This window comes from Oryza brachyantha, chromosome 4, assembly GCF_000231095.2.
Source record: "Oryza brachyantha chromosome 4, ObraRS2, whole genome shotgun sequence".
Lineage (NCBI taxonomy): Eukaryota > Viridiplantae > Streptophyta > Magnoliopsida > Poales > Poaceae > Oryza > Oryza brachyantha.
The window spans coordinates 6,590,037-6,614,507 of NC_023166.2; the positions used below are offsets into that span (position 1 = coordinate 6,590,037).

General features: G+C 37.9%; 2 protein-coding genes across 2 annotated transcripts; both read right to left on the reverse strand.

Moving 5' to 3' along the window:
- Positions 1-314: 314 nt before the first annotated feature.
- LOC121054257 (transcription factor BHLH6-like) lies at positions 315-2,882 on the reverse strand. Its single transcript, XM_040523517.1, has 4 exons — positions 2,727-2,882; positions 2,388-2,607; positions 1,819-2,301; positions 315-757 (listed from the first exon to the last, which is right to left on the reverse strand). The coding sequence occupies exons 1-4, from the start codon at positions 2,807-2,809 to the stop codon at positions 656-658; spliced, it is 888 nt and encodes a 295-aa protein (XP_040379451.1). The 5' UTR covers positions 2,810-2,882; the 3' UTR covers positions 315-655.
- Positions 2,883-19,272: 16,390 nt separating this feature from the next.
- LOC102712354 (beta-glucuronosyltransferase GlcAT14A-like) lies at positions 19,273-23,422 on the reverse strand. The gene is made up of 4 exons (XM_006653191.3): positions 22,855-23,422; positions 21,173-21,248; positions 20,962-21,077; positions 19,273-20,220 (listed from the first exon to the last, which is right to left on the reverse strand). The coding sequence occupies exons 1-4, from the start codon at positions 23,363-23,365 to the stop codon at positions 19,733-19,735; spliced, it is 1,191 nt and encodes a 396-aa protein (XP_006653254.3). The 5' UTR covers positions 23,366-23,422; the 3' UTR covers positions 19,273-19,732.
- Between the last annotated feature and the right edge of the window lie 1,049 nt (positions 23,423-24,471).

The following is a 24,471-nucleotide window of genomic DNA, read 5'->3' on the forward strand; positions in this document are numbered from 1 at the left end:
TCGCAGGTCACAGTGGCATATGAGCTATAGATCAAAATGATTTCATCTATCTCACATCACATACATATTAATATAAAGCTAAGTAGACAATAGTACATTTCACTTTTACAAATGCCAATGCATTTTTTCTACCTTTTCAAAACTCCAATTTATTTGGCCCCACTTTCGCGGCCTTTAATGCATTTTCTTTCACTTTCACAAACTTTAATACAATGATTAGTTTAAAGTTGAAGTGTTTATGGCATAAATAAAAAGACAAAAAAATAAGTCTATAAGACGGAGCGAGCAGTTGGTAGAAAATTTTGTTGAACCAGATAAGCAACAACATTTTTTTCATTAAGATGGCCACCTTATTATTCATCCACATTAATAGCTAGTACATATGTCAGCATACTCAAGATTTATATAAAAACACTCGTGAAAGCAAGTTACAGTAGGTCCAAGCATACTTAACTTATCATCCAGCCATAAAATAGTTCTCACAGTAAAACAACCACCTCCATCACGTAGAGGGGTGTCGCAAAAACAGCGAGAACAACACCATCCAAGCATATCCTAAAAAGACGCCTTATTATAACAGACTAGTCGAGATTTGTAGCCACAAAGCGCAACACCTTATATGTAAACTACTCGTGTAACTAATAACTCATCGAGCTCAACGGACTGCCATCGAGCTCAACGGACTGCCGGTAGCGACAAGCTGAGAGAGGGCGGTCTCCACCATCTGTTTCATCTGGACACTATCCATATGATCTACCTGAAAAGGAATACAACAAAAACAACTTTATTTAGTCCAAAGTCTTAAACTAACATATTGTCCAATAATAAATTATACAAATTAACTTTCTCGAAGCAAAGAAAATTCACAACAACCCAAAGGTCCTCCCAGCACGTCTGCAATCAAATTTTTAAAAAGAAAATTATTTTTCCCCTCCCCTGATTCACACACACGATGAATAAAAAACGAGGGAAAAAAAAGGGTGATTTTTCTTTTCCAATTTGATCACGTGCCAATCGTTTTCCATGGCCTTCCCCAACGCACGCAAGCACGTGATGTGACGCCCAGCCCATGTGCGTGATGTGGCGCTCCCCGTTCTTTCTCCACCAAACAAACAAAAATAAACAATTTTTAATTTGCATCTGAAGCACGTGCTCGATTCATCCTAGCACCAGTCGGATTGGTCGAATTCCCCCTCGTGCTCGTTAATTAATCCCACGTGATTTAATCCGCCAAAACAAATCAGTTTCAATTAGCAACCAGAAGAGAATCCTGGGGGGAAAGGGGATTTCTGATGCGAAAAAGAATATTGGAAAGAGAAAAGGGGATTTCTGATGCTGTTGAGATTCGTGGGGGGTGGCTGCTTTGAGATTGATGCGCCTAATATAAGATAAGACGCCGCAAATGGAGCAGTGTCATAGCAATTTTTTTTCTAACTAAAAATGGAAGTAAAAAAAATAGTACTAATCCGTCCCATAATAATCTTATTTTCGTTTTTTCGCGTCCAAACGTTTGACCATTCGTCTTATTTAAAAAATTTTGTACAAAAATTTTAAAAAATTAGTCACGTATAAAGTACTATTTATATTTTATCATCGAGTAATGATAAAAATATTAATCGTAAAATTTTTTTAAATAAGACGAATGGTTAAACGTTGGATAGAAAAAAAAAGATTATTATGGGACAATAGATGCAGTACATGTGATGGTCAAAAGTCAAACTGGGAAGGTCAAACCTAGAGCAGGAGGAGGAGGTGTCCGTGACGTCAGCAATGGTGGGGGGATGGGAGGCAGGGAGGGGGTTGTGGGGGGAGGCGTACCTCGACGAAGAGGGTGTGCATGAGGCAGCCGGCGACGGAGGTGATGTTGGCGGTGATGACGCGGAGGCGGAGCTCCTCGAGGGCGCGGCACACCCTGGCCATGGCGTCGCGGCGCTTGCTGCAAGTCACGCTGACGACCAGCACCTTGTCGCCAACCTCGGACACGCGGAGCTCCTGGATCTCGACGGGCGGCTGCGGGGAGGGCGAGGCGTCCGCCGCGGCGGCGAGGAGCGCGTCGTTGATGGAGGAGACGGAAAGGGCGCGCTTCACCTTCTTGCTCCGCTGCGCCAGCGCGCCGTGGCCGCCGTACTCGTACTCGTACTCCTCCGCTCCACCGCCGCCGATGCCGAATGGGTTCGCCGCCGGGGCGTTCGCGGCGGCGGCGGACTCGAGCGCGGCCACCTCCCTGACCATCTGCTGCTCCTCCGCCTGCAGGCGCTGGATGTACTCGATCGCGTCCTTGATGATCGACGCCTTGTCCATCTGCACCGATGAGAGCACCCCGCCGCGTCAGCCGAATGCTCCGGCAAAAAAAAACAGGAATCTGTCTTGCCTCGGCGGGCGCTCACCTTGGTGATGTTGGGCACGACGCTGCGCAGCGCGTAGAGCTTCTCGTTCAGCTTCCGGCGGCGGTCGCGCTCCATGAGGATGTTCTTGTTCGCGCCGCCCGCGTCGACGGCCGCCGCCGCCGCGTCCGCGCCGCTGGCCGCCGCGACCGCCGACGACGCGTGCGACCCGTCCGGCGAGCTGGAGTAGTAGTTGGAGTCGTCCTGCGTCGGCAGGTAGATGCTGCAGCCCAGCCAACAATAATGTCAGCCACCTCCCCTGCGAAATCGAAACCCACCAAATGGCGACCGATCGCCGGCGGCCGGCGTCAGCGGCGAGGACAGACGGGCCACAGGCGTTACCTGTCGAGCTCCTCCGACTCGAGGTAGCGCTGCGTCTCCCAGTAGTAGGCGAAGCTGTCGCCCATGGCCATCTCGGCATCCATGGCTGGGTGGCCGGCCTCCTCTGCTTCCGTCCTCTCTGCGCGCGGGAAGGGCTCACTTCACTTGGGAGAGTGTGTCGTCTCTCTCTCCCCCGAGTCGTCCGACGGCGAGCCAATATATACTCGAGCGCCACGGAGGCTGACGGGTGGGGCCCAGCGGACGCGCACCCCCCCACACCTGGGTGGGCCACGGAGAGACGCGGTGGCTGGTCGCCCGGACCGCGTAACGACCAGGCGGAAAACGTGCGGGAATTTCCCCCGGGTGGGCCCGCCTTGCCAGGTACGCGAGGACAACGTGCGCGGGGCCCCCTCCGCCCGCCACTAATCGTTTTTCTTTTAAAAAAAATTACTGCTAATTACACGATTAACCCCACCTGGTGCGCGCATTTGTTCCGCTAGTGACTTTGAGTGTGCTCTAATCACGTGTTAATTACTGCTCCCTTCGTCCTGTTATAGGGTCTCATTTGCAATGCATTTGCAATGCATATTCAAAAAACACACTCAAAATTAGGGCTAGGTGTGAAAGGGCCTGTAAACTAGTGGTTATAAAAGTCTTAGCATCTAAGATCCTACGTTCGATTACTCGTTAGAGCAAATTTTTCAATACTCTAACGACTTTGTGTTTTCAATGGGAGATTAAAAATATATATATATAAAGTTGGCTGGTTAAAAAAGTTAGGAGGGAGTATTTTAGGATGTTGTGTCAATTGATCATATGGAATATCAAAACAGAGGACTTGCCTAATCATATTGCATGTTTGCTTCGGAGAAAAATAGTAGAATTTGGAGAGAGAGACGAAGGAAATTTGCAATACGTGTAAGCTTAGGTTTAGATTTATCGTAAAATTGGTACGTTTTAGGTCATTTCATATGACTTTTAAATGGTTCATTTCCTTTGATCCAAAGATGCATATAGGAAAAAATTTCAAGGGGTTCATACCCTACAAAATTCATTTGTTCTAAAGGAGTCTAAAATAAGTTTAATTTTTCAGTTTAATTTAAATTGATAAACTTATTTTGGGAGTAAGAAGGTACGTTTGTCCAAAAAAAATTGTTCTTCTATGTTGTTTATGATAAATACATGTTAAAACATGTATGGTGGCGAGAGGGTGGTCAGGGGTAGTATAGGTTTGTCTACAAATAAAAGAGATTTTGATAATTTAGAAGAAATTAAGGATGAAAAAAATGACTGTAGTACCTCTCATTGATGTAAGGGGTAGGAGTTAGTCAAAGATAAGATGGGAAAAATCTGAGTACAAATAGAGGATTTAACAATTTCTTACATTTGAGAATGAAGATAAAAGTCACATTGATGTGATAAGCAAGTACTCCCTCCATGTTTTTTTTAAAAATTACTGCTAACTGCTAATTACACGCTTAACCCCCCGTGCGCGCATTTGCTCTGCTAATGACTTTGAGTATGCTCTCATCACTTGTTAATTACTGCTCCCTTCGTCCTATATTACTTTAGAGAGAATTCCCTCTATGCCACTGAGATTATACCCGGTTCATAGAAAAATCAAACTTTCCTACGTGTCATTCAGTTAATTTTTTCTTCCTTATATACCGCTGATGTTAACTTTTTCATTCAACTCCGTTAATTTATTTTGCTTACGTTCTTTCTATGCCACTACATGCCAAATGACCCAAAACATATAATTGAAAATTGATATTTTTTAATAAAGTTTGAAATTAAGACAACAGAATTGAAAATTGATATTTTCTAAAATTTCAAAATTGATATTTTCAGATAAATTTGAAATGACCTGCAACATAGAATTAAAAATTTGAAAAATATCAATTTCCCTACTTTGAATTTTTCAGAGATTTTATATCACTTTGTTTACTCGTTTAATTTTTTTTCAGAGATTTAAAACCATTTTAGTTTGTGGAATTTTTCAAAAGGTTTAAAACAAATACCCAGGCTGTGATAGTTAGAGACTGAGGTCAAATATTGCTCTTTAGTACTCTTCAAAGTAGGGAAATTGATATTTTTCAAATTTTCAAATTTATGTTGAGAGCCATTTCAAATTTATTCGAAAATATCAATTTTAAATTTTATTGGAAAATATCAATTTTCAATTTTGCTGTCTTAATTTCAAATTTTATTCAAAAATATCAATTTTCAATTCTACGTTTCGGGTCATTTGGCATGCAGCGGCATAGAAGGCACGTAAGCAAAATAAGTTAACGGAGTTGAATAGAAAAGTTAACAGCAGTGGTACATAAGTAAGAAAAAATTAAGTGAATGGCAGAGAGAGAAGTTTGATTTTTTGCATAGCATAGAAGGAACCGGGTATAATTTCTGTGCTATACAGAGAATTCTCTCTGAGTATGCTCCTCTGATTCGAAAACTCTACATTCAGGATATTGTGTCAACTTGATCCTATCAAATATCAGAACATGGAAATTGTTCAAATATATTGTTGAGTTGTTTTCAAAAAAAATCGTACAATTTGGAGAGAGTGACACGAAGGAAATTTTCAACATGCGTAAGCTCATGTTAGATTTACCGTAAAATTCGTAAGTTTTAGGTCATTTCATACGGATTTTAAATGGTTCATTCCTTTGATCGAAATATGCATATATGAAAAATTTTCAAGGGATTCATACCCTACAAAATTTCTATGCCTAGCGCTCAACAATTGATCAATATATTTTTTAAACAAATTTTATGCATTCCTTCAACTAGGCATGGGGCTTAAGGCCAAGCTACCCTACGCCTGGTTCTACCCCATCTACAAATAGAAGAGATTTTTGGTTATTTTGAAGAAATTAAGGATGAAAAAATGACTCGAGTACCTCTCATTTGATGTAAGGGGTAGGAGTTAGTCAAAGATCAGACATGAAAATTTTACGTATAAATAGAGAATTCAACAATTTTCTTACATATGACAATAAAGATAAAAGGCACATTGACGTGATAAGCAAGCAGTACTTCACAACAGGCGCGTTCGCAAGATGCTCAAGGGGCTAATCTCTCGCTCAATCTTTTTCCGTGCGCACGATTTTCAAACTATTAAATGTTATTTTTTTACTAAAAAGTTTATACGAAATTTGTTTAAAAAAATCATATTATTGCATTTTCAAATTTAAAATAGAAAATATTTAATTAATCATATGGTAATGACGTTTCTCGTTTTATGTGCGCTAGGTGGGTAGTTACATCCGCATCTGCCGTTGCTAACGAGGCCAACGTCTTCTCCCTATCTTAAAACATAAATATTGAAAAAAGAAAGATAATGATTTTAGGACGGCGATGCTACTTTATTAGCAAGCCGGTGGCGCTGTCGTGGTGGTGGTGGCCAGTGACCGATGATGGTGTACGCGTGTGGACGTGGATAATGCGAGTAAACGACGCTGTGGATGATTCTGCCTTTTCCTCCACGTGCCCTGCCCCCAATTTTTCATATATTTATTCTTATTATTATTATTATTATTATTATCATTATTTCTTTTCTTCTTCCTTTTATTTTTTTTGTTCTTTTAGTCCAGTGTCCAGATAGCGATTTTTCCTTCATTTTTTTTTCATTCTCGAGTTAATTTTGTTCCCTTTCGTGATTTTGAGAGCAAGGGGGGCGGGGGGCACCTGGAATTAATTGCGGAATGTGGCACGGTCGGTCCACAGGAAAATTGGAATGGCGTCAGTAATTGCTCCGTCACCCATTACACTTCGCCGTCGAGAACCTTGCTGTCGTGCATTTGTTTTGTATCGTCCGTTTCGTTGTCGAGCTAAACTACAGCAAGTAGGTTCTACCCATTTATCGTCTCTTACTGTCGTTGACACATCGAACATGCATCACCATACTCCCTCCATATTTTTTTTATATATATATATGACGCTATTGATTTTTTAAGTCAACGTTTAACCTTTCATGTTATTTAAAAAAATTAATATAATTATTAATTATTTTTTTATAATACGATTTATTATTATAGAAACTTTAACTATGCTTTATAATTTTGTATATTTAGATATAAATTTTGAATAAGACAAACGGTCAAATGTAGATTCAAAAGTCAACGGTGTCATATAGAAAAAAATATAGAGGGAGTACATTGTCTAGGTATCCAACACAGAAGACTCATTTATATGTTAATTAAGTGAGATCATTTGAGTTGTCTCTTAATCCAAAAATAAGTACTCATAACCATTTTATAAGATACTATAAATTAGTGAGAAAAATAACCAGGATGTCTGTTATTAGATAAGATACGGTTATTAGTGGGAGGGTGGTTAAAGGTAAAACGAGGAGAAACTTAAAGAAGATGTAGTAGGTCAGTAGTATTGTCTCCGTTTTTATTAATTTGACATCGTTGTTTTTTTCTCTACATTTGACCATTCATCTTATTTTAAAATTTATAAAATTATTAGTAATTTTGTTATGATTTAAAGGAACTTTAAAAATAACTTAGAGTTTTGCATATTTTTATAAAATGTTTGAATAAAATGAACGGTCAAATAGAGATACAAAAGTCAATGGCATCAACTAAAAAATATAGAGGGAGTCACTAACGGGAGCTCCAATGTGTGTTCTAAGTAGGTGTATAAAGAAAAGAGAAATATATGGGTTTGATGTTATAAATTGGAGTAAGAGTGTTATGTTTGACCATTCATCTTATTATTATTATTTTGACACCATTGACTTTGGGGTCTATGTTTAACCATTTATCTTATTTTTAAAATTTATATAATTATAATAATTTTATTATGATTTGATTTATTACTAAAGGAACTTTGAAAATAACTTAGAGTTTTCCATATTTCCAGAAAAGATTACGAATAAGACGAATGGTCAAATAAAAATCCAAAATTCAATGGCATCTCAAATAAAAAAAAAACTGAGTCCTCTAATGTTACGATAAATTTGAAATCTAAAGTAGTTACATATTTTAGAATGAATGAGTAAGGGTTGAAGATAGTTGCAGTGAAATTGCCTAGAGTTGTGATTTATTTTTATCCACTACTGGACACAAACAGTCGATATGTGCAGCTACTGGCTATTAACAAATAGACCATGCATTATATTTTACAAACAAACCATTTTCTTTCTTTTTACACATATATTTGCCTCAAACAAACCCATGAATTATTTAACATTTCAGTTCAGATGAGACAACCCGGCCCCTCCCCCAAAACAACCGTTTTTATTATTATTATTATTTCAGTTTTATACCAACCATTTGCCCAACTTGTCAAATTGGCCGGCATATTAAACAAGACTGGGTCAACTAGTTGCCATATCTAGTGTGAGATTACAGTTAATGGCATCAAAACCCAAACAAATAAGCACTAAGCTATTGGCATCTTCCTCTCTCTGCAGGACACCTGTTCCCAAGCACAATGCACTGATAACTTTTGTTTGTTAACCCTGCCTGATCTGGCAGTCATGTGCCATAGTTTCTGATAAGCTCTACTTAATTATAAGATATTGTTCATCTAGCCTGTTCCATAGCTTGTAAAGTCAAATCTGGATTACCTAGTTTTTCTTTCTCCAATTTGGCAACAGGGCATTAGAGGGAAAATCTAAGCCACAGCCTGATGCAGTGTCATCTGATTAGCTGGTTGGTTTCTAAATTAAGATTCAAGCACATAAATTAAGACCTTAACCACTTTGGATCTAAAGAAAAAGAAAGGGGTTGATGACAATGGCTGTATGGTTAAGTACTCAACAAATGATGGCTCCAGCCTAGATTTGCTGGTCTTGGCAAGGTTATTTTGGTCAATATTACTGGCACGCATTTTTAGATTATTCCACATATAATGATTTAGCATAAATATGTTCTACCTTTTGGCTTCGTCCAAAATTATTTAATAATCAATATTTTTTAATATTTAAATTTATTAGTATTCATATAAATTTAAGTAGAGAAAAAAATGATTATAAAATGGAATTGATGGAGTAACATGTTACAATCCAGCATAGTCTCTGGCGTTTTTCTGTTTCGCAGGGGGGAAACAGCATACGCTCGGAGCTGCAAAATGAACGAAGCAAATCAAAATAATTTATCTGTACAGCTTTTAATAATGTAAAATAGGCAACGATAAAGGAAACTTAAAACAACTTCAAAATGTAAATTTTAGTTGAGGCTGATGACTCAACAAGCAGACTAATTAAGCCACAGTATTTGATCGAATATTGCACCTGGCCGGATCTATGTACCAAATAAGCAATGATTATAATGGAAGTGTCAGCTTACAAAATGCGTACGTCTAGATCAAGTTTCATTTCCAATGAGAAGACAGAATGATTAAATTTGACAGTGGAGATAAGTACATTGCAATTGCATATAATAAAAGCAGTAATTCGTATTTCCTACGTTTCGCAATGTAAGTCCTTCTAGCATCGCCTAGATTCATATAGATGCTACTGAATCTAGACATACGTATAAAGTATATAATTCATCAATAAATAAATTTAGGCAAAGTCAAAAAGACTTACAATACGAACCAAAAGGTATTATTAAATAGGAAATAAACATCTACATATATCGTACACTCACTTAATTTCAGAAATTACATAAACTAAGTATTGATGCATTGCAATATATAGCTACTTTATTAAAAAAACAAAGTACTAATTAATGACTTTGTTAATAGAATTGACATGCAGGGGCGTACAGCTTATGTTGCAAAAAAGTAAGTTTTTGCTAGATAGTTGCTTGCTGGGAAAAAATATTTTAATCCACAATTTTTTCCCAATTCTAGGATTTAATTTCCATGTCTGAACTGATTCAAGTGCAACAATCTATAAATTAATTACTGTCGTCACCAGGGTTAGCTGCCATATTTAGATTCCATTTCACATTCATAATTTAATTAATTAATTATAGCAGTAGCTAGCTGTTGCATGTCATCCATGACTCACGATATCTAGGAACTGATCGAGCGATGCTGATCCTAATCGTTTAAATTACCAAAATGTTGTGATAACATGTACCACCTCCGTCTCCGTCCCTAAATATTTAACGTAATTAACTTTTTTATACACGTTTGAATATTTCTCTTATTTAATTTTTTTGTCAAATATGCAAAGCTATGTATATATATGCATAAAAGTACATTTAACAATAAATCAAATGATATAAAAATAATTAATAATCATATAAATTTTTGAATAAGACGAATAGTCAAATTTGTATTAAAAAGTTAACGGCATCAAATATTTAGTAATGGAGTGAGTATATCTGATCGTACGTATAGGATTAATTTAGGGACAACTTTGCACTTTCAGTTCCTAATAAACCACTAAACATAGTTCCAGGTTTTGCGATAGCTGTTTCACCAATCCAATTAAAAAGAATCCAACATAATCGTAGCTAAGCATCTACTTTGCTGGACATATATAGGTAACAAAGACCTCAGAACCAACCCAAATAATTTGGATAGCTAACTGTTACAAGGGGATAGTAGCTGGGGATTATTTAATTGTTCGCCAAAATAGTGCTCCCTCTATTTTTTTTAATGGTTGTCGTTGTTGATTTGTTGTGTACATTTGATCATTCATCTTACTCAAAAATTTCATGCAACCTATGCAAAAATATAAGTTATAATTAAAATACATTTACTTATAAAATAAATCACAACAAATTAATTGATAATTATATAAGTTATTTAAATAAGAATAACAGTCAAATATATGTCAAAAAGTCAACAAATAGTATATAGAGAGCAGTAACTACATATACACACAAAGAACCGGAACAAATACAAATCCCCCCCAATCATTCGTATTAGGGTTCACGTTACCGCGGTTACCGACCTCTCCGCGGGGGCACGGTTTCGGTTTGCCGCGATAACCTTTTTAAATTTTGAGGCAAATTCATAAAATGTTGAAATTTGAAAAGAAACATACATGTGGCAGAACTTATTTTTTAGTGAACTTTGGTGCCAGAAATATATGAAAAAACTCAGATTTGAACAGGATTTTAAAAATGAGATGAAAATTCATCGGGAAAATAAAATATTCTAGTGTTTATAGAAAGCCCAACATGGCCCAAGCGGTATGTCCCCTCTCCCCGCGGTAACCGCGGCTTTCTCCCCCGAAGCCATGCGGTAGGACACGCTAGCCGCAGTTCACATGAAGTTTTCTGGCTGAGGGTGGCCGCCGTAGCCGTGCTAGAGCCGGTGGTTTCTTTGGTTTTTTTGCCGGTTTCTAGTTGTTAGCCAACGGTTTGTACATATTTAAAATAACAAGATGACAACAATCCTTAAATTTGTTTATTAGGCACCCAATAAATATGTTTTGTAGGTTTTTAAATTGTGTTAGCTTGTAGTTCACATATATATACAATGTGATAATTATTTTAGGCACATCTTGAATTTAGATTAAGTACTATTATGTTATACTTGTATAATACATTTATAGTTGCACCTGAACTATATATGTTTAAGTTTTCATCTTCATATTTAACTAATTGTAGACTTGTAGTGGATAAGGTCCTGCCAAAAAAAATTTTCCCCTCATACATGTCCTGATCAATGTTACAAATATAGCTACATAATATTTTCCTAATTTTCCTATATTTTTCATTTTTTTTCAAAATTATTTTGCCTTTTACATGTCAAGGGTTGTACTCGCCGCGATTTTCGCTCAAAACCGTGCAGTTACTGCACCATTTGAATTCAAATTGTTTTGATTTTAATTTGTTGCGGTTTTGGTGGTGTACGCGATAACCGCGCAGGAACCGTGTGTCCACCGTCCCACAGCACGGACGGGAAGGGCGAGATTGTGAACCCTGATCGTGATCCACCGAATTAACCCCTAAACTTGAAAAACCAGTTTGCACCTTCAACTATTCAAACCCAGGGTTTGCACTATCATTTTTGGGGCCAAAACCGCAAGGCGATGATATGGCCAAATTACGCGGTATCCAATTATTTTCGTGATATTGTTAGCGATAATCACTGTGGTTTTCGCAATATTGATATCTGCGATATATATGTTGATAATCGTGGTGCCATGGTTAATAATATTGACAATCATGGTTTGGGTATGAAAACTGCACAATACGTTGTGATACATCACCAAGATTTTTTTTCAAAAACTTTGAAATCTTGCGAAATTTTTTAAACTTTACCGTGGCATACCGAAGCATGCCTCGTACGTTGGCCTAGCATGAGCTATATGTGGACCAGATAAATACCCCCATCACTGTATTAGGCGGTTTTGGGCTAGGATGGCTGACTTGGCATTCCAGCATAGCAAAAGGTATTTAACTAATATTGGGCCCACTTGTTAGTGTTTCATCTCTCCTCTCCTATTTTCTTCTACATCGTAGCCCTCCGTCACTCCCTACCCATGTACCCCCAAACCGATCAGGGAGGAGGAGGTGGAGGCGGGTCGGCGGCAGAGGCTTAGGCTAGGGGCAGTGGAGACAGCCGGAGTTGGAGCTCGCTTGGGAGGTTGTCGTGGGGGAGCTTGCCGATGGCGAAGAGGCATCGGAGGTAGGCTACGGAGGCTAGCGGCGGTGGCCGGCGGTGGAGAGGTGCTAGCTCAAGGCGATGGCTGGTGGCGGTGAGGCGCTCAAGGACGAGGAGGAAGCCCTGACGGTGAGATCGATGGGTCGGCCACCGCCGCCACGTGCTTCAGCAAAGGGAGGGAGAAGATAGAGGGTAATGATTGAGGAAGGGGCGCACTATGAAATGTGGGCACATCATTTCTTTTTTTTTTATGCTGACTAGATTGCTACGTATGAACTACATAGGATCTAAACTACTTTAGATCGAGTCAAGGGGGTAATTTGTCCATTTGAGAAGTTTAGCGGTGAAACATTTGGTATTGAAATCCAGGGGATAATTCGATCGACTGTGATAGTCTAGGGGATAATTCATACTTTAATGCAAATGGAATGAATTTTGAAATGAAATTATGATGAAAAATATGAACACAGCTGGGAAATTTTATTTTTTGGGGTAGTAGAGTTGTGGATGCAAGCTCCCCCACAATTTACACACACACGTGTTTGTTTGTTTCAGTGGAAACTTAAATGCATTTATGTATCTGTTGATGTTATAAGTATGTTGAGAGTGTTAAAATGCGTAGTCACCTGGGAGCATGTGTCTGGTGCACATGAATAAATATAGGTGGTGATTAGTCAAACGTTATATTTGCAAATAAAAAATAATTTGTGAATCAAATTACTTTATATATGCGTTCTTAGCGACCAAAAAACCAAGGCTGAAAAATAAATTACAGTGAAAAACCTTAAAAATCTATTCCAAATTTTAGGTAATTTTAGGTTAAAATTTTAGCTTATAAGCGTAGAGATAGGACAAAGCAGCTATCAACTCCTCATCAATTTACACACTATATAATACGTCAATTTCTACTTTGTACAACCAAATGAACAAAAATATAGCATTGGTTTCGGAACTAAATTGCAGGAGACTCTGCCTTATTCAATTGTCACTAAATTACACAAGTGGTATAACCACATTAAAGAGTTGACCCCATAATTTCTTATGAAACTACCCAATTTTCTAATTTTCATATATGCCTGCATAGAACTGTATATATAATAATATAAACCCTAGCTAGTTGGTCCCCCAGGTTTTCAGTTCTATATCTGCCACTATGCACAACTTCCCTGTTATTATAGACCAAAAATTCAGAGATAGATTGCAGCTTAAGCGCGTGAAGAAGAAGAAGAAGATTACTTACTGACCAAGAGAAAACTTCGTCATCTGAGCCCTAAACAATTATAAGAAAACCAGATCATATTTTTCTCTCCACAGGTCCATCTGTTCCTTAGTGAACACTGCTAAAGAGTTATTGTTATGAACGTGTCATAATGAACATGGATTAAACAAAAGTCAAACATCATTTTTTTTCCTTGATACCATGTGGCTCTGATACAATTTTGTGTATAAATAGAATAAAGTGATTATTAGAGGGTATGTAGAGACTTATATCATTGTAATTCATTTCATCTTATATATTAGCTAAACGTTTGTGCTTTGTTACGAATAATACAAAATATACATTAATATTTTCTAAAGTAAATAAAAACGTATTTTTCATTACATATGTTACGGATGATCGATTTCTCTATATAGAGTATTCAGCTTAATTTAATTTTATACATCATTGTCCATTTAGACCTTGTTGTTTCTCCTGTTAGCAAGTTCACAAGATAATTTGTAGAAAATTATTATATGAATCGCCACAATCGCTATATTTTTCTATAAAAAATAGATATATCATATTATTCACGTACTATTCTTTCATATTTCTGTACTTATTTTCTTATTTTGTATGTACTTACGTGGAAGGATTACGTGGAAGGAGAGAAGAGGGTAGATGAATCGCCAAAGAACAGACTGTTTAGTAATAATAATAATAATAAAATGCCAGTAGAATTAATTATTATATATATTTATATTACCGTAGCGATTTTCCGATCTGGCATGTGCAAGCAAGAGCTTGTCTGATAATTTCCGCGTCAGATAATTAATTATTTAGTCATGATCGAGCTGTACATGTCCATAGTCCCATGTATAGCTCTGGCAAAGTCAAATGTGGATTATCTTGTCCACAATTTGCCAACATGGTCTCTAAAAAATTAAAAACCTTCAAGTTAAGTGTAAATTAATTAATGTTGGCCGATTAGGTGATCTCTGTCCAAAATAAATACCTCGTCCCCCATACATTAGTTGCATCTGTGGAAATGATTAAAGAAACAGGGTGGGTGGTTTCTGTTGTGTGATTACCACAGGATAATTAACTAGAATTATTTAATTGAGAGGAAATTCTTTGTGTTGAGGATGAAAGCTTTCCAGGCACTGCTAGGAACAGAAACAATCTTTTTCCCTATCCCTGTAGACAGAAATTAAACATGCACTTTTTTTCATTTTATTGTTTTTCTAATAAAACTTTGCTAGAAAAATGGTCTTTTTTTCATGGTTACATGTGTCTCCCTCATTATTTTTTTAATCTCTAACCACATAGTTTACTTCTCATTCATCTTTCTATTTGGATGCTCCATGATGGGTAGAGTGACAGTCTTTACTAAAAGCCCCTAAAAGTGTAATGGTGACTCTAGCTAAATCCGACACACATGACGGTCCAAGTAATTAAACAAAACATTATGCAATTCATAATTTATTCTAAATAGCTACTCATGAACTTATTTGGACCCGATTGAATTCTCATAGATCAAAAGGTCCACGAGCATCGTTGTGGAAACCTCATCCAACTATATGGAAATTAAGAATGTATGTCAAGCCATTCAATTAGAGATTTTCCATTGGTTTATGTGTACACACTTCTTAAACGGTTAAATGGTGTATTTTTAAAACAAATCTATAAAGGAGATTATCATCTCACATTTCTAAAATAGATTTTTTTTAACTCCGTAGTAGTTAATTTCATCGTTTATATCATCAAATAGCTATCACAAAATCCAATAATCTTTCATCTTTCATCTCTCACAAACGAACAGAGTCACAGTAGGTAGAACTTGGGCGTTGTATTTTCTTATACCAATTACAGAAATAATGTCCTAGTTTAGTACTCCCTTGTTCTTGTATAAAATTGAAATCTAAGCTCTATCCGATTAGATTACTAATCATATACTGTTGCCCCCTCGTTGTATAAAAGATGGGCAGGGAGCCTTAGATTAGGATAACCAATTCAACCAACAGAAGAGATCCTATCATCATCAGTACATAACAATACGTAATCCTTCGACACCAGCGATACAATATACTCCATTTGTCCCTAAATGTTTGACGTCGTTGATTTTTTTATACACGTTTGACCATTCGTCTTATTTAATTTTTTTTGAAAAATATGAAAAGCTATATATATGCATAAAAGTATACTTAACAATGAATGAAATGATATAAAAATAATTAGTAATTATGTAATTTTTTTAATAAAACGAATGATCAAACGTACATTAAAAAGTCAACGACGTCAAACATTTAGGGACGGAGATAGTAGTAGATTTCAATCCGCCAAACAGAAATAGAGTATTACGATATTACCTCTTATTGAGGGACAAAACCTGTGTAACCTATTTGTCTTGTGGTAGCATCTAGATCTAGATCCAGTTCATAGCCCTATATTTATTATTTCGATGCAAAACATAGACATTAGATATCTTCAAACACAAAAATAACACATGTGCAATGAAAGAGTTTCTATTAAATGTCCCCACGAGATATACTGGTGGTTCATATGTAAGGTTGAAACGAGCCAAGCTCGGCTTGGCTCGTGAAAGCTCTGTCACGAGGAGGCTTGGCTCGGCTCGGCTCGGTTGTGAAAACAAGCAAAAAAGTCGGCTCGGCTCGGCTCGTTTGAAAGCTCGAGCCAGCTCGAGCTGGCTTGTTCTGTTATGGGTGCGCCGCCTCCTTCCTGTTCCTACCCTCGACTCCTCGGCCTCACCCCTTGATTCCATGCGTGTGTCATGTGTACTGACCGAGGGAGACATCCAGTCATCCAGGAGTATACGAAGTACCTAGAGTTTACTATTTTAGATGGGCCAGGTGGCCCAAACCATATTTTACATGGCTTAACGAGCCAAACGAGCGGCTCACGAGCCGGCTCGGGCTCGGCTCGATTCGGAATCGAGCCATGGAGGCGGCTCGGGCTCGGCTAGTTTAGCTACTGACCCGAGCCAAGCTTTACCGAGTCGAGCCGAGCTCACGAGCCCAAGCTTTTTTTCCAGCCTTATTCATATGTATCCAAAACAATTTATACGGAATAGCTAGCTTCCCTTACCACCCAAATTGTTTAGATTAGAATAATTTTTAACATATATATTAAACATTTACGTACAGTTCTACTACAGTGAAGGAAAATGTCTATTTACCATCTAAAGAGTACTAAAAAAGTAATATTTGACCTCAGTCTAACTATTACAGCATGGATATCTTTTTCAAATCTTTTGAAAAAATTCAAAAACTAAAATGGTTTTAAATCTCTGAAAAAAGTTAAATGAGTAAACAAAGTGACAGGAAATCTCTTGAAAAAATTCAAAGTTGTACTGTCCTAGTTATTTAGTTCGTGGCTTCAGTCGTTTAATAATGTTAAATAATATGTTATTCTCGGGGTGAAGTTCGATGGTTTTTAAAAATATTTTTTTCTAGCTGCAAAACTAGATTATTCTAATTGTATTCTAGAAGACACAATTACTGTATACTACCTAGTAGTGTCCAAGGTTGAATCATCGGCACTAGTTTTGAGAAATAAGGTTTTTTCTTTCTGAGATTACAGAAAAGAAATATTCCATCCTTGTACTTACCAACTGATCATCCCACATGGTACACATGTTCTTACTGTGTGCTTTCATCCCAGATCTCCATGGGTACATGTCCCAGGGTTCACATTACAACTAGGAACTACAAAATTAATGTTCATGTTTTTTATTATAGATTATACTTAATAGTATGAACTCCATCTCAAAAGCAAATTTCAATTCTTTGCTAAGAATCAAGACAATAAAATCCTTTTAGAGTGGAGTTAGTAAAAAAAAAAGTAGTGGCGGTGGTGGTGAATCTGGCACCCCTACCTCCATTATAAAGTTTACAAATTTTCCATTGAACTTATAATATTAAGAAACAATCAAATCTAAATAGATAGCTATATATATAAGGTGAATATTCCCTATTAAAAAGATGTATAACACATTTAATGGAAAATATATTTTTATTTATTTTAATATATTTTCTTTTATCCATAGCCAAGTATGGGCATTCAACTAGTAAAAGTATATGTTTGTTGATTTATCGACATACTGTCAATATGATTAAGATAGGAGATAATTCCACCATTATATTTTTCTAACAAAATGAGAGGTAAAACCGACTTACAATCCTAATGGGATAAAACCCTAGTCCTACCAGTGAAAAAATAAATAGTAGATGAGGTACTCTAATTTCAAAAACAGAGCATAATCGATCTCAATGTCAATGCACTAGAAGAGGTTACCTATGCAGGAACAATTTCAATCCAGTTCGTGTCAGTTTTCACCAAATTCCGCATAAGAATTAGAATTGGTGCATAGGCTAAGTTTATTAGATTCGGAGATCTGTACCTAACAAAGTACACTTAGGCCATGTTCGGCATGATATGGGTAAGTTAACTTATTCTCGGCATGAAAAACGTAGTAATAGTTTAGTACATTATTAATTAATTGATTATTAATTATTAAAAAATATAAAATAGATTAATATGATTTTTTAAAACAACTTTCCTATAGAAATTTTTTTAAAAAATACACCGTTTAATAGTTCGAAAAGCGTGCGCGCGGAACATAAGGAGAGATAAGTTAACTAACAGGGGCGACGAACGCGGCCTTAGTTTGACTCTAGTTTGTCCACTTAATTATCAATCTCATTTTTATCAAGAAGGTAAAAACAAGCTGCAAAAGTCACCTCACTAAGTGGGGTGATTGTAATAGCATATTTAAAAATGAAAAATTTGTGAATAAATTTTTTTATATACGTGTTTTTGTTGTGTTTTTGTTGATGTAAACGTCAAAATTGAAAAATAAAGTACGATAAAAACCCCTAAAATCTACTCATATTCTAAGGTTAAAAAATTAATAAGCAAAAGTCAAAAAATGAGGTTGTAAGTTTATGAGCCGAAGGGATGTGGAATAGGTAAGATCGGTGCACATACTTGGAGCAAACCCAATAACTCATCCATATTATCATTTAAATGATCATCCAAAATAGATTCTCTTTTATTTTCCTTTGTCTGATACTAATTAGTTCGATTTTAAACTAAACAACGTAAATGAAAAAACAGACGAAGTACTACTAAGGACCGTAATCAGCAAATGCTGGGCCATCCCTAAGGACCGTAATTGAAGCCCATAAGACCACCTTGGGCAATAAATTGGAGGCCAAGTGCACAGATGGGCAAGTATGCTAAGGCCTTCAAGAAAAAAAAGCACTTGTGCCTGAATTAAGAGATATGACATGTGTGCTTAAACAATAAGAAATTATGATAATTTTTTTTGTTTATTTGTATCATACAGTATCTTTGTGACAAAATTCACAATTTAATGTATCCCGTAGAATTCACAATTTAGTGTGCCCTGTGGAAAATTCTGCTTAAATAATCAGCTAGATGTTAATATCTTCTAAAATAATAGATAGGTGTATATTAAACCTTAAGCAACATGATTACAATCATGAAGAACCAAGTTCCGAACGCATAATGGAAATAGATGGCAATATGGTCGCAAGCACATTGCAAATGGTTGCTTAATACTGCAATGAGAATACACGTTGGCCTCCTCTGCAACGTAGGATTTTCAAAGAAATTTTACAGGCAGTGAACTAATTACCATGAAAATACTACAAAACATTTTTCGTTTCAAAAGGGCCCCCTTATGCTCATGTTCATCCACGCATTACTACGAATGCCCTAGCAGAGTGCATAGTGAAATAAGATGATTAACCAAGAAGCCTGAAAGGTTGAAACAGAGCTTCAGAATCAGTGTAAGGCCACATGTTTTCAGGCAAACCTCACCTGGCAGCATATTATTATTGTTATGCAACTAAAACTGTCCCCTGTATCAATAAAGTACATGTATATGTTAATATGTATATACCTCTGTCGCAGATATTATCTATACAAAATGTGTTATAACCTAGCTCCTGAAACAGAAACTTCACTGTAACCTACTCTATGATCTATCTACATGGTAGAAGCAGGGGGCCAAAGCATCAACTGCTATAGTGTACATATCTCAAATGTATAGAAGAGGAATTTACTAATTTGCTATGCTATCTGGTAGTTAATTGAAGGCTTTCTCAGCCTCAGGTAGTCAGTCAGGTACTCAGGTGCGACTTACTCTAGGCCTTCGTCATTTCCAACATGTAGTTTATCAGCAGAAAAATGTGTTCCTCGTAACCATTTGTCAGTTAAGTCAACCATCTTGATGAAAAATTCCAGATTCAGCTTCCAGCTAGCTGCATCCTCTTGTCTGACTGATCTCAGAAATGAAGCGCCTAAGCTGCTCTCCAGCACGCGATGGTCGGAGAACATCAATGTCACCCCATTTTGAGCATGAGCCCACATCCATCACCCGTCTTCCACTCAAGCTCGCACAGTCTGAAGAATGGTTTAGTATCTCCTCGTCGATCTTCTTCAGGACTGGAGAATCCTCCGCAAACCGCCTTGCAAACGCGGCACTGCTGTTTACCATGTTACCGAAATGTGATTCATCAAGTGTAAGTGGCTCAAGTCCTGGAGGATCATCCCACACAAAGTATCGTAGGTCCCCGTTAACAGTTGTGTTTCTGAACTTAGAAGAGTTGCAAATAACAGTCTGGAAGTACGATTCCATGGAGTAAGCTGTGTTGGCGAAGTACATCAGTAGTTTGCGGGGAAGGTTGTCCCAACCATGCACACAGTGTTCGGTGAAGTTCCTGGTTAGAATTACCCATGGAGAACCTATAACACAGAAACAGTCTAAAAATATCATATGCGAGTTACAAGAAGTAGAAATCATGACGCGGCACTAACAGTTAGGAATTTAAATAGATCTATTACCACCTTGCTTACCGTAGATCAAGTCAGTTTCCTAGTCCAGACTTCGATTCTCTTACTAGATCTTGAAAAGATATCTAGGATTAATAATTCCTAGTCCTAGATATTCTAACATGATCCATGACCCATAGGAAAGTGAGGGGGAAGAAACCTTAAAGTGATTTTCTTGTTTCCTGACACCATGAGCAATTGGTTCATGAACAGAACTGCCACTAGTGGCTGCTATCGTCATATTGAGTTGTTGACAAAATTTACTACCATTATAGTTTGCACTCCTTCCTTCTTATTTTAATAGTTGCTTTTCAATTGAAAATTGCAATTTACTAATATAAAAAACGACATCATAGTTCTGTGTTCTGACATTCCTACTCCAGCAAGAGAGGATATGAGCTTTGGTTCTTTTCATAATAAAGAAAAATGAGATCGATTTGATCATAATTTCGTCGTTGACTCCCTGAGAAAAATATGAAAACAAAGCATGCCATCTTACTGTTGGGTTGTTGGCACCAAGATCAACTGAAGCTAACGGGTCACTAAAATTCTAGAATCCTGTCATTATTCCACAAAGGGGTGTTTTGAGTATTCAAAGAAGGCTGGACTCCAGGTCAAAAAGAAGGTTGGACTGGAGACAGTTCCTGCACGCACCTGTGAATATCTTGAATGCATCAGGCATTTGTCTTGGTTCTGTTACAGGAAAAAGCTCGCTGTTACTGTCCATGTACAAACTTGGGTCAACAATAAGTTTTTCAAATCTTTCATGCCTGCAAGGAAGAACAAGAGTTCAGCCTTTACTGAACAAAGCATAATAAAACTATGAATAGGGAACATTATAGAATATTTTGCTAAAAGAACTCACTCCTTCCATCCAAGATCACTTGTGTGATCAATAAAGTTTAGTTCCTTCGGTACAGAAGAAAAGGCATAAAGGAGATCTGCATGAGACAAAAAAAGACACACTTCACATGAAGAAAGAAGACTGAACTGGATGATCAATAAATAGAGAAAAAAACAGTCTGCCCGACATACAAACATTATAATTAAACGGTTTAATGCCGTTAGGCATTTCTATTATTGGTATTAATGAGAGTACAAGAAGTCCCAAAGGGTATACTCATAAGAAGGAAAGAAGGAAAGTAAGAGAGGACGAAGTCTCTAGGCCAAAAATAAACTTTTTATTACAAGATCCTCGCTGTACGGCCATCACAAATTACAGGAACTAGAGAGTTCATCTCTACCATCAAATGGATAGGCTGAAAATCCAAGGCAAGAGAATGCTACCAGTCATATTCTTAGGTTTTAACGAGAGACAAATATGTAATCCCGGTTCCAACTGAGAGCAGAAATCAATTAGTTCACATTTTTACAGCTTGGAGTTACATGTAACAGTACCAGGAGATACCTGGGACTATCGGCAATCAACCTCCAACTAGAAAACATGTGAGCAATAAATGCCCGCAGTGTTAGCCTTCAAACCAAAATGCTCTGTTCTGACAATCTGACCAACTGTAATCGTCTATGCATGTGCACAATCGCCTATCTGTCATATTAATTAGAGATTTAGAGGCCCAATGTTCTTATTTGAGCAAGATCTAAATTATAACATGTACTGATCATCAGAACCACAGAAGATCTGACCAGCCCATTGGTTACATGGAAGGTTGTTCTTAAATGATTTAGAAAGTGCCGCGTTCAACTGAACATAAAAGATTACTAGACGAATTCACCATTTTCAGCAAAACCCCTGAGGGCAGTACAAGAACCAGAACAACCCCGGATGGAGCACGACGGTGTTGAAGGTTCTGGAATTAAAAGAATAATATTTCGCACCCATTGTTAGCTTGACATCCCAACAAACAACTGACAACAAGAACCATGTCATAATCAGACGGGTTGAGGCCTCAGTTTCCCACATCGAAATTGATCAGGCAAGCAATTATATCTTGTTAACAACATTCTCTATGATAAGGACACTAATTCTATCAAGTCGTAAATTGCAAGGGAGACATCAAGGATCAAGCAGCATGAACCTTGATATGTAAGCAAGGAATCACATCGCTTTTCCTGCAACCTATACCATCTGGGACAATACAATCAATTGCACCTTTCAGCGTGCAATTCCAAATTCCCCTATTAGCAACCTATCAGATACCCCATCCCTTTACTTACCAATACAAACAAGTTGAGAATCTAACGAGGCAGAGTATAAAGAAAGTAGATCCAAAAACTTGGGCTGTGTTCTTTAGTTTAGAATTTGCTTAGATTTTTATTCGGCTTTTGCATGCACGCTTACTAACTATTATATGGTGTATATTTTGCAAAATGTTTCTATATAAAAGTTCATCATATTACCTCTAAAATAGATTTTTAAGTTAGTAACAGCTAATTTTGTCATTTACACCATTACATATAGCTATCAAAAAATCAGATAATCTTTTATGAATCATCTAAAAGCTGAAAAATAACAGCCTTGACGAGGAATTGATCGATCAAAGAAGGCATGGAAGTATGGAGTAAGTTTAATTTGCGATTTTGTCTTACCGTCCTGCGTGACGAGCGGGTAGTCGGAGGAGCTGAGCGTGACGAACCAGTCCCAGTCGGCGGCGACCCTGAGGAGAACGGCGGCGCCGTGCAGCGTGGCGGCGAGCACGGAGGAGCCCGTGCGGTCGACGGCGTAGCCCTCGCCGACGACGTCGACGTTGGCGGCCTCCCTCCACGCCCCGTCCGCCCGCACGGCGGCCGCCAGCGCCTCCCGCTCCCCCGCCGCGGCGCCCGCGTCGAGGTGGAGCAGGTAGCGGTTCCGCGGGTGGTAGACCGCCCTGAGCAGCCGCAGCACCCTCGCCATCTCCCCACCCGTGCCGGATATCCAGTACGCGAGCGACGGCCGCGGGGCGTCGGGGCCCGTGGCCCTGGACGACGTGCGGCGCGCGGGGGAGGAGGAGGAGGCGCCAAAGCCGAAGCCGCCGCAGATGAGGAGCAGCGCAGCCGACGCCGCTAGCGCCGCCGTCGCCAGGCACGGCGGCGAGGCCGGCGAGCGCGCGGGCGGCCGCATCTCCGTGTCGCCGTCGAGAGCGGCGCGGAGCGATGGAGAGGCGTGGGCGAGACGGCGAGCGAGGAGGAGGAGGGGGTCGTCGTGGGCGCGCGCGCGCGCGTGGCGACGAGACGACACACGGTTTGGATGGGAAGAAGGGTCTGGAAGGGAAAAATTTATCACTCCTTTCAAACTTTTTTAAGTGGGCTGCCATTATTCTACGGTATTATGTTTTCGAATTATCTATCGATGATTTTTTTTTACTAATATCAGATTTGATATCACACAGGCCTTGTTTAGTTCCAAAATTTTTTTCAAAAACATCATATCGAATCTTTGGATACTTAAATAAAGCATTAAACATAGATGAACCAAATAACTAATTACACAATTACGGAAGAAATCTTGAGACGAATCTTTTGAGCCTAATTAGTCCGTGATTAGCCATAAGTGCTACGGTAACCCACATATGCTAATGACGGATTAATTAGGCTCAAAACATTCGTCTCGCGGTTTCTAGGCTAGCCCTGAAATTCGTTTTTTCATTCATGTACAAAAGACCCCTTCCGACATTCGGTCAAACGTTCGATATGATCTTTTTAGCAAAAATTTTTGCTAACTAAACAACCCCTAATACTGATGTGGTAACGTAGTATAAACTGATAGAGAGTAGCACCAGCTGATGCAATATTACACATATTTATAAAGAAAAATAACTGATGGGCCACACAAACTACTTGGTATGCATTGACCGGAAGTAAGTTGTTTCGGACGGGACTAGTTTTCTCTTTTCTTTTTAATATACGCTGCCATTGACTTTTAAATTTAAATTCAATTATTTTTATTATTTTTTATTAAAAATTATGTAATTTGTATTTATTGTATTATACCTTGTTTTATCATTAAATAAACTTTAGGTGTGACCTATATTTTTTTCGTAAAAATATTTAATAAAACAAATGATAAAAATATATCTTAAAAATCAACGATGTTAAATATTAAAATTAAGGTAAGTACCTTTTAAACTTTATCTTTAATTTTAAAATTAAATGTGCCAAAATTCAAATCTTTTGACAACGTTATTCCTTCCTCGTCACTAAACAATACTGCTTAATAGCTGAGGTGAT